At 37.2% G+C, this 11,335-nt stretch overlaps 1 protein-coding gene across 2 annotated transcripts; it reads right to left on the bottom strand.

Moving 5' to 3' along the window:
- Positions 1-493: 493 nt before the first annotated feature.
- Positions 494-11,335, bottom strand: LOC108426607 (suppressor of cytokine signaling 6). Of its 2 annotated transcripts, none has more exons than XM_017696232.2 (2): positions 11,138-11,335; positions 494-10,018 (listed from the first exon to the last, which is right to left on the bottom strand). In XM_017696232.2, exon 2 carries the CDS (start codon positions 9,903-9,905, stop codon positions 8,349-8,351), a length of 1,557 nt encoding a protein of 518 aa, XP_017551721.1. In that variant the 5' UTR covers positions 9,906-10,018; positions 11,138-11,335; the 3' UTR covers positions 494-8,348. The 2 variants fall into 2 exon arrangements, with proteins under 2 accessions (XP_017551721.1, XP_017551722.1); XM_017696233.2 differs by having other exon boundaries at positions 494-9,987.

Here is an 11,335-nt window from a genome sequence, read left to right as displayed (position 1 = left end):
TTTTGCGTTTGAGACCTAAACATCAAGCCAGACCTTCTTTTTGAGCCTTTGAGCGTGACACTAATATTTAAAGACATACATCTGAAAAAGTCTCGACCTGACGCCTTTGACTTTTAAATTATTATTTCAGTGAAATAAATACAGTTAAACATTCTATTGCAACTTGAGTTAATTTAACCCTTTCCATATCTCCATTGGAGGAAGGCCAGAATTTGCCATCCAAATGGTAGTTTACCTAATGAATCTATAAAATTAAATCGCCTGTTCTTCTAGCTGTACTCCTCCAACCTACATATTGATAACTTCACAGACTTCACATTTTACTGTATTTTTGTTTATATGTGTTTATTCTAATGAAGTTTGTAGTATTTTACAGGTAAAAATACATTTACTACTAACATAAGTAGTGTTAAACAATAATTATAGTGGACTTTTGCACAGTCCTGTATAGGCCTAATTAGAAATGTTAAAAATTCAGAGACGGAGCCAAATATGCTTTTACATTTTTATTCATAATTTATACAAGCAGATACAAAAATGTTTTAACTGTATCCAAATGTGCAAGAAATCACTACTGATCCTTTTAAAATTCAAATAAAACAACAAAATCAATCAACTTTGGAAAACTGATTATGTAAACCAGGGCTATTGGATCACTAAATCAGTTCACTACAGAATATATCTGATTCTCCGAGCCACAAACGTACGGTGTTGAGAATATACATCATAGCAGTGAAAATCGCCCAATTTCTAATTGGAGAAAGGCAGTCATAATCATAAAGCAGCACAAAATGTGTAAAACACCTTAAAGAAAATAAAGATTGTACCAAGAACGTTGAAGAAACTGATTCTGAACAATAACTAAACTAACATTTACCAAACGTGTAAACATTCACCTTCATTTGCAGAACGAGGACCACATGCAAATATGCATCAGAACATACTCAGTGAAGCTTGGAAAGCTTGGAAATTTGATATGAAAGCTGTAAATTTGATATGCTTCAGACAGTTTACACAAAAAAGTCCCAGAATACTTGGAAAAAAAAACAGCAGATATATCAACATGTTTTCTGTATATCCATGGGGAAAATAAAGGAAATGAATAAGTTGTACATTATGACTCAACACTGGGGTCAAACTTTTCAAATCACATTCATTTTTTGCTTTAGCTCACTTGAAAAATGGGTGGACATCTCCTACCACATTTTGCTTTCTTCTTCTGCTCTCTTAAAAACATAAATCTTGCAAATAAATGGAAATAACGACCCTCAAATCTCTCTAACCTTCATTTATGTATAAAATATGAAAATACTGGTATACCAACAGCCAGGACAGTACACACATTCTACCCTAAAACAACATGAACATGATACAATAAGGAAGTATCGATTTTCAAAACATGTAAGAAATGAATGTAAACCTGTGTGGCTGACACGCCCATCACTCTCTTCTCTCAATTACCACTCAAGGAAACCACTGGGTTTTAGGGGTGTAACAATGCAAGCGTGTCTTAATGTATATTGTGTCAATATAACTTATTGCATTACATCATATTGTTATATTACACCTGATGTAAATTATATAGCTTATGGTTGGTGTGCTAGCATTAAGCTAGCTTGTGGCTACATACCAACCAAGAGCTCTATGATTTACACTAGATATAATTCAACAATACAATGTATCTTTTTTTCCATAACACATCTTATTGTATCATTGTATTACAGCTGACATAAGTAATATAACTTTATATTAGTTTGTGGCTAGCACGCCACACATACTTACATAACATACAGTAGCTATAACACAATGATATAATACAACATAAAGTACTATATCATAGCATGTCGATTTGTATTGTTGTATTATAGCTAGTGTAAGTTCTGCAGACTAATGTATTTGTGGCTAGCGCATTAGATCGAGGCTAACAAAATAGGCTGTGGCTAGTATGTTAGCCTCAGACCAATATATCAGCTCATGGCTAGTCTGTGGCTAGTCTTAGCTTGAGGCTAAGATATAAGGTCATGGCAAGTGTGCTTGAAATCAAAATATTAGCTTGTGGCCAAATATCAAAGGCAGAACTGAAATTGTGGCGTAACTTTTAAGAAAAAAAAATTCCTTGAACTTTGAAATACGTGTACTATGTACTGTTACACCCCTAAAGGACTGATAAAAATGTCAGTCTATACTGCTGCAATACTGCAAATGTAATATACTGCAATATACTGCAAATGCAAGGTGACTCTGTAGTAGTTTAACATCGCTGTCATACCAAAACCAATCTTCTGCCTACTTTTAATGTTTTACGCCATTTAAAAACCCAGATATCCTTTACATTCAGTTGACATTTCACAATGATTTCATTATTACTTGGAATAAAATCTCAAATCTCTTGTTAAGTTACTGTTTTGGAGATATGAGGTTTAATTGGACAGCGATATTATACTGCACTGGTTCCTTTAATAAAAACAATGGCTACCTTTTCAGCAGTGCCTCAAGCGGAACAGATCGCATGTTGTGTAAAAAGCACAAATAAAAGCAAACACGCACATGTTCAATATGCTAGTCAAGTATCCACCAGTTTCCATTTGTCCATCATTTCAATGCAATCTAGAGTCAAAGTGAACCGTTATATGGCTTGTCAGCGCAAATGCAAAACCTGAATTTACAGCCTACAAACATTCTAACTCAACATCAGCTTAGTCACATTCGGAGTCATTGGAACCTCTTTCAACAAATAAAAATGCAAAGGACAATTTTCTTCCTAATAATAGAAAAATCATGAGGGAATTGAAAGGTAAACCATGGATTTCGTGGCACAATCTATACATAATGTAAGCATTTCAGTATGTTTATTTTATGTTTATCCTGTTGGTTTTGGTCAAACTTTTAGTTAATCAAAGTTAATCATGTTTTTCCTTCTTCCTGTAAAATTACCATTTTGGAGATACAATGTTTTGACAGCGATGATGCCTTTATTCTTTAAGGGGAGCAAATTTACTTGGCATAAAACAAAACAGACGTGGTCAAAGTAATTAACAACAATATTCCTGAAGCATATATGAATTTAGCATCTTCCAAATCAAGCACTGCTAGTTTTTCCCCCGATTACCCCTCCTACCCACTCTCACCTCCAACAAGAACCAACAATGTGCTCACATCTTTGAAAATGAAAAGCATTGAAGGAGAGAACAATTCCTCTTCCTCAGGTATTTCCACATCAATGAACTCCTCTAATAAATGTTTGTAACCACAAGCAATTTCTAGCACTCTATTCATTCAAATTATCTGTGAGGGTGTTGTTGTCATGTTTTGCGGAGGAGACTATTGTACAAGCTTTTATCAGACAAATTTCCTTAGGAGCAATACAGGCTCCAACGTGTCACTCATTCATGTCTGAAACTGGACTCTTTTTGCAGTCTGATGTTGCTGTCAGAGCTCAAACTTGTATCTTCATTATTTATTATATCATTTGAAAACATTAGGTCCACAAAACATCATTACATTAATTTACATGAAATTGAACTGGAGTTTAGTCAGTGATTTCTCCTAATTTCTGCATAATTCAAAGGTTGAGATGTATGTAAAGTCATTCAGAGTGGTCTGATGTGAAACGGACTCATTTCTTTACAGTGGTGGAGATAAGAACCAGAGTTTGTGAAGTCTACAACACAAAAACAGCCATTTTATTTATCCAAAAAGAGTGAACCTACATGTGCCTTTCTATTTTACTGATGATGGTAAAATAGTCATTAAATTGAAAAGTAGTTGAGAATTTTCATTATGAGATTGTTATTCAACCTGTTTCTATACATTTGTACCTGTTTTAAGCAATTTTATCTTGTGAAAGGGTCTTATTCCATTGGCAGATCACTTGTTTTGGGAAATAAGATCATTTTGTTTGTGTAATGAAACACTTAAAACAAATGAAATGATCTGCCAATGGAATAATACAACAAAAAGGTCTATAAACCAATATTACAATATCCTTACAATAAGCTCATGATGAGAACTAAAAGATACACTAGATTGAAGAAATTTTCACTTACTAAACATCATTTTTTGCAGTGTGCTTATTATGTTGTGGTAGTGATATAAATTGAGATCTCCAGAAAACATTCGACTTGCCATGATAATGACAAACATCACAAGATCTTGAAAAAACACTAATGAAAATATTTCATTATCATGTCAAAACTCAGTAAAACATTATAAATCCATGGTTCTTTAGGGCTTCTGTACACATCAAACCACTCAAAATGACTTTGTTTACACAGTTTAATTACACTGAAATCTTTAAAAACCAATGTAATTCCTTTTTTAGAAAGTATTTTTCCCTTTCTTCTGAACATTTTCAGCAATGATATATTTGATCCCATATTTAGGGCTGCACAATATGCTCTTTGTTTACTGTTATCATGATATCACCCTTTGCAATACTGATATTATGCAAAAGAGCCCTGTATAGTTTACTGTGTGATGTGGGCATCCTGATCAATCACAGCTCAAGACGAGTTCCCATGGGTGTTTTGACAAATCAAGGTATTCCTATAACCCAAGAAGTGTCAGTTACTTTAGACAGGACGATCTTGGGCTACGTTCACATTTCCAGACCAAAGTAGCACAAATCCAATTTTCTGCTTTAATGTGACCCAGGACACACTGGATATTTTCAGAGCAGTGTGGACACAGAAATCTGATCTTTTCAAATCAGATCCGATTCATCTACATAAACAATGCGTGGCCATGCGACCTTAATAAGAGCAGTCATCTCAGAACTCCTGTGTTATTTCTTCACTGCACCCCGTCATTCAGTGTTAATGTGGAAGCAGCACCTAACCCGAAGTGCCAATAAACAGCATCTCAGCCTTTTTCTCCTTCGTCTCGCTCTAATAATGATCAGCTGAGAACTGCTCAGAACAAATTATCTTTGTGACGAAGGTGTGCTCTGCTGGTTAGTTTGTTGTTCATGACGCATGTGATTCATTCACCACATTAATTGGGATGAGCGCATGCGGCTTGTTTCAGGACACAGATTCCTTCACATTAGTGATGGATCTGAGTCACTTACCCACACGATTGTGAACCATCAGGTTAAGAAGATCAGATTTTAGCAAAAAATTGGAACTGAGCAATGAGGTCTTGGGCTTGTAATAATGAACATAGCTTTTAACCTTGTGACAGTGGTTTTAATCTATCGCAGCACGTAATTAAAATAAGCATAGTTAGAATCGCAATACTTGTATTATGTATATATCATGCAGCCCTACTGCCCTCAACAAGCCAAATTAAATTAAAAATTGTGCTCCTAAGGATTTTTATAGGCCGCCACTGTAAACACCCACATTTTACAATAATTTCTCTGCTTATTGTGCATCTGTTCCAATCAAAACCATTTCATTCTACGGCAAATAATGATTTCTTGGCAAGTAAAATGATCTGAGATTGATCATTTGTCATTTAGAGATTGTTGTGAGAATTTTATAACAATATCTAACCCGTTTCTAGACATTTTGTTTTACTTCCTCTTCAGACTTAAAGATGGTTCTTCAAGGGTTCTTTAAAAAAAGTTGTGAACACTCAAAGAACCCTTTCCATGATTAAAGGGTACTTTGCATCATGAAAGTGTTTTTCAGAACGATGGCGAATGTGCTGTTGAAGGTTCTATAAAGAGCCTTTTTGAAAAGGGTTCTTCAATTGTTTCATACACAATTTGTTTCCACAAAAAGATGGTTCTTCAATGGATCTTTAGTAAAGAAAATGGTTCTTTATAGGACCATGAACGCTCAATGAACCCTTTGTGTGATTTAATGGTTCTCTGCATTCGTGAAAGGATACTTCAGATTGATAGAGAATGTTTTGTATTTATGGCTGAACCCTTGAACCCTCTTTAAGAGTCCTGAAAAATGATATGTCTGTTTCAGGCAGTATTTCTGAAAACAATGTAAATTAACTGGTACTGCCTAAAACAAAAATTAACATTTAAATTTTTACACAAGAATTTCTAAATGAGTAATATTACATATTTTGACTAGAGTTCAGGTATTTTCCCTTGCCAAGAGACCATTTTTGCAGTTTAAGGGCAAACGACCTTGCACCCACTCCAGGGCTACAAGTCTTATTAAGAGTACCCCTATTTATTCTCTAACATTTTACGTTGATATGTTTGTGTGTCAAAAAAAAGGCAATATTGATCAACAGAAGATTAAAATAATTCAATGAAATACTGTTTGAAGCACAAGTGACACATATACAAACGATGTTTAAAATAAAAAGCCAGCTTTCTTTAACTGTTCCCTTTTTCCACAGTGAAATCCTTGGCATTTTCTGGAACCTTTAAAAATTCTGATTATAAACATACCAAAACAAACAGAATACATCTGCTTTCTTACGCAGCAGTGTTAAAACTTACATTTGTTGTTGCAAAGACCTGGAAAATGTAATGGATGCAATAATCAAAGAACCTCAGCATCAGTCTGGAAGGTCAGTCCGGTCTTGTTTACACCAAAATATATCAGGAAAAAAAACGCATTAAAGTCTAAATTTACGTCTAGCTACTTTTGAGGGCTTGCGTTCACTTTAGGGGAGAAGATATCAGCTCATGCGTAGCTGCCATTGAAGATTTCATATCACTTATTATTGCTAGTCTTGAAAGTCATCTGGAGCAAACGGAATGAGCAAGAAGTCCTTTTTATGATAAACAGGGAATGACTAGCATCTGTTCTTGGCTTACAGAAGGAGCAGCACATTTAGGAGGCTTCATAGCTTGGGATAACGACAAGAAGACAACATACAAGTGAAGAAAAGGAGAGCTGAAGGTTATTCGCAGTAAACCTCACTACATCACAGAAGAGCGGCTACAAGTTATTTGGGCAGAGGTTGGCTCCATATGCATGATATGTACTGAGCAGGGCTGTCATCATGACAATTAAATTTATTTACTGAATTTAATTTAATTCAACTTTACCTTCCCAACAAATCTAACGTTTACATATTTTTTTTTTATATTTTCAGTTATATAATTAAGTGTTTTTAAAGGCTATTTTCCCCCAACAGCATAGTCTGGAATCTTTTAAAACGGCTCTGAATGGTTTGTTATTATCCAACTAAATCCATTTTTATCACTTGCCCTTGTTTAAAAAATACAGTATAACTAATATAACTGACAGTCACAGCCCTCGTACTGATAACAGTAAACTTATCAAGTATCTATAATGAGAACTTCATGGGAAGCACCTTATTAGCTAAATCAGTCACGTTCACATTTAAACATCTAATAATTTTACAAGCAATCATCTGAAATGTATTTTTCAACCCCAATTTAATGAATCCGCTAAACTTAGCCTAACCAGAAGTACCGAGTTCAGCTAAAGAGGAAACTTTCCTATCAAAAAAGGCCAGAATTGGCTGACATCATCTCACATAATAGTATACAACAGCAAAAAAGTATAAAAATACGTAATACTTCAAAATATAAAGATTCCTAGTTCCTCACAGACAGCGTAATTTAACTATGTTTAGAATGACGCCTCAATGTTAGTTTAGGAACCAATCATCTTGCCCTTGTACTGATGTTTGTATTAGCAAATTGTGTGACATTAATGCAAATTAAAATCCTCAGCATCCCAAGTATGTTAAACATTTTGATATGTAACTATTGTTAAAGCCACACTCTGATCAGCCAGAGCATTTTTGCAAACATCAGCCTTGACCATATGACTGATGGTAATGCCACTGTTTATAATGACAGCATGAACTAATCTATTAGCATAAAACTGTTTAGGTTGCTGTTTGTTTGTTTTTTTAAACTGATGTGGCAGGTTCCCCACCGTATAAATAGATACTTTGGCAAGTAAATCATCTCAAATCTAGTCAATACATCTAATATTTCTCATTTTGAGGCAGGTCATGTTTTACCAGTTAAAAAAAAAATAAAGGTCTTATTTTGCTTGTAAAAAGTATCTGCAAATGGAATAAGACAATTTCTCAAGGAAAAAAACATCTAGAAGCTTCAATACCCTTACAACAATTTCAACATGGAAAATATTGGATATATTGACAAGAAGTAAGATGTTGTCATTTCCCAAGATATCACCAGCGCCCTTTTGATCCAAAAACCAGAGTGTACCTTTGAAATCACACGCAAACATCCGATACGGAATCTAAGCAACAACAAATTTCGTGCGAATCCATAATGAAACTGAAAAAGAAAAAAAAAAATGCTTCTGACACAAATGAAGCAAATGAAACCAAACATTCAAAAAAATGAAATAAAATCCACAAATGTCTTGTAAACCATTTTAACGACTCATCACTTTAACCCAAAGTGCAAGTTACTACTGTCTCCCAATTCAGTAGTGCTTTTCCTGCAAGTAATCTTTCATTTTGTTTGGTAAAGGCAGTTTCTGAATCAGATCTATGCGGGTGTACTGGCGGATGACGAATCGGCACAAGTACTGCAGCGAGCGCACTTGCATGAACCGGGAGACAGGATTGGTCAGTCGGACCGGGTACGTGGCTGACCCCGGCAGGCGCGATCTGGAGTAACAAAATGCACCATTTTCTGAGTCTTTTATGGAGTGCTCGATGAGGTCTACTATGGACGTGTGACCTTCTACGTCAGGCTGTTCATAAAAACTGAACCTGCCATTAGAATGTTCAATTCGAGTGTGGAGCGTCTTGCCCTGTGATCGAAAGCTCAGACTGAGGAGATAGCGATCATCTGAGCTGTCGCGAACCAGAAAGGAACCATCCGGAAGGTCGAGAAGCTTGTCTTCAGCTTCCCAGCGGGTTATAGGTCCCCAGTACCAACCCTGCTTGGCCAGTTTCTTCAGCTCCGCCGTAAGGCTCGTCACGACCATGGGTCCACTGCTTTGGACCGAATCGTAGACCCTGCTAACACCAGGAGCAGAATTTGGATCAAAATTAAGGTGGTGTCTCACCCTTTCGGCAACGTGTGAATCCGCAGCGCCAAAGCCAGAATAGGTTCTTGGAATTTCACTGCTGGAAAGAGGAGAAAGGGATGGGGAAAGTGAAGGAGCATCAGCTCTAGAACTTTGAAGGACTATTCCTGGGTTGCCAAGGAGGAGTCCGCTCACAGACTGGTCCATGAGCATATCTGACGACAGTAGGTCATGGTCGTCCTGGCCCTGGTCCACATTCAGCGAGTCAGCATCGACTTGTTCCATCACCTCCATGGGTGAGGAACCGTCCAAGCAGAATGAGTGAGAAGAATCAGGGTACATTCCCTCATCTAAAGGCATTGTGTACTGGATGTAATCCTGAGGCGCAAGTCCAATAACAACAGGCACATGTTCTTCGAAGTCACCATTCTGAGACTCCATGTTCTTCTGATCATTGAAAAGTCCCTCTATCTGGATGTCATGGAAATCCTTTCTGATGCCATTCAGAGAGGGGCTGGGGCTAGGAGTGTGAACCATAGCTTTTACCTTCACCTCCATCTTTATGCAGGCTTCCTCAGGGTCGACAGGCCTAATAGGCCACGGAGAAGGACTATAGTGATGGCTGCGGAGGGAGGAGGATCTTAATGGCCGCTGAGCTTTGACTTCATTAAAGCTTATGGGAACTGAAGAAGAAGAAAAATTGTCATCATCATCTCCAGAGCCCACTGAGGTTGACCCTCCTTTACCTTTTGTTTTCTGCTTAGTAGACAGCCTCCTTTTTAAAGTGCCCATAAGGCTCTCGCTCTTGGACCTGTTTTTGTGTCCCCTCACATCATCTCCATGGAGGTCACAGGCCAGCTCCTTGGTGTAGCAACCTCCGAAGAGCGAGTCGTCTTTTGTGAACTCGGAGGCCAGTGATGGTTTCTGGAGCATCATGAAATCTCCATCTTCTTTGCCCTTTATGTTGAACGGTTTTCTGAAAGTCTTAAGGCTGATCTTCTTCATCCTGATGTTGACTCCCAGGGGTGGGCATGGGAGGTGAGAGCCAGCAGATACTAACCAAAAGTACCTTCCATGTGACTGGGACCTGCCAATCACAACACAACAGCCCTTGTCAACTGTGGAGGACAAAAAAAACCAAAAACACACTCATGAGTTGAAGGGAAATTAGGCAGAATATTAACAGGGCTGTAGGTTAACATCTTTTACATAAACTAGCTTATAAAGTTCTTTATCCCTAAAGACTAAATGAACTACAACAGGAATACATTTAACAAAAAAAAATCTAATAAGACAAAGAACCTGCTTCAAATGTTGACTAAGATTAGAAACGTCATGCTTCCTTTTCATGGCTTGCTGACACAGGCTAATTCGTTTAGGTTTAAAGAAGACTTTCCTAAGAGCTGCTTTTCATAGACTTTTATACATTTAACATATCGACCTTACATATTATACACGGTTTCCAAGTGTACTTTAGTCATCTTTTCCAACCAAAGTGCCTGCAATCTAATATTAAAACTATTTGGGCCTTTCATAGGCATCAGCTTTGTGAGCTTGTAGCTAGCTAAGCTAGCCAATCTGACGATAGCTCTTACTAAGGTTAATAACACAGAAATGCTAATAAACACTTGGCTAATGTCAGTTAATCCTTCACATAGTGTAAAACCAAGAAAATTGCTGGACATATGTTTTAACAAGACATTGTTATTCCCGTAAATACGAGCAAACTGCTGGCCTAGCTAAGCACACTAACGTTAGCAAACCTAACTAGGTTAGTTAGCTTAGGTTAGCTAGCAAGGAGCAGGCCTGAAAACAGATTTTGGCGTTGTGGCTGCCTTTCTGTTATCATTTCTCTCGCAAAATAAAAGATAAACGAGTTATGTCTCTCTACATAATGCACACGTACAACAGTGTCGTTAACAAAGCAAAACCAAATTATGTAGATAATACTGCCAAAGCCTTACATATGGCTAGCTAACAAGCTAAGACAGCTAACGCCAGTTAGCAAACCCATGCTTACTCCAGCGGCTCGACAGCTTCTTTTTTTTAAAAAAGAATATCCTGTTGTACGAGAGATTCACCACAAACAGAACGAATCCTTCAAGCTACAAATTCGGCAACTTAAACAACGCAGACAGGCAAAACTGCCGGCGTAAAAATCCCAACAGGCTAAAATGCTAGCTAGCAGGCTAACATAGCCAGGTTTGCCAACATGCATTTGTTTCACATTTGCTGACCTTAAATACTCGGATGATAAACTGATCTGTTTCGTCTTGAAAGAATCGACGCTGCATTTCTCGCCCTCATCGTCCGCGTAAAGTAATCGTTTAGCCTGGCGGGTTTCTTTCTTTATAAGAAGAAAAGAAAAAAAAACTCCACTCGCTTCTTCCTTTCTTGTCGGCTTGCTGATGTTTTCTCTTTCCTCTCCTCCTCCT

Source organism: Pygocentrus nattereri, chromosome 24 (assembly GCF_015220715.1).
Source record: "Pygocentrus nattereri isolate fPygNat1 chromosome 24, fPygNat1.pri, whole genome shotgun sequence".
In the NCBI taxonomy this organism is placed as follows: domain Eukaryota; kingdom Metazoa; phylum Chordata; class Actinopteri; order Characiformes; family Serrasalmidae; genus Pygocentrus; species Pygocentrus nattereri.
The sequence above is the reverse complement of the archived record's forward strand: the minus strand, read 5'-3'. Positions and strand labels throughout refer to the sequence as shown.

Bases quoted from the DNA above. Each gene is read 5' to 3' on its own strand.
- LOC108426607 (XM_017696232.2), bottom strand. From the start codon at position 9,905: ATGAAGAAGATCAGCCTTAAGACTTTCAGAAAACCGTTCAACATAAAG.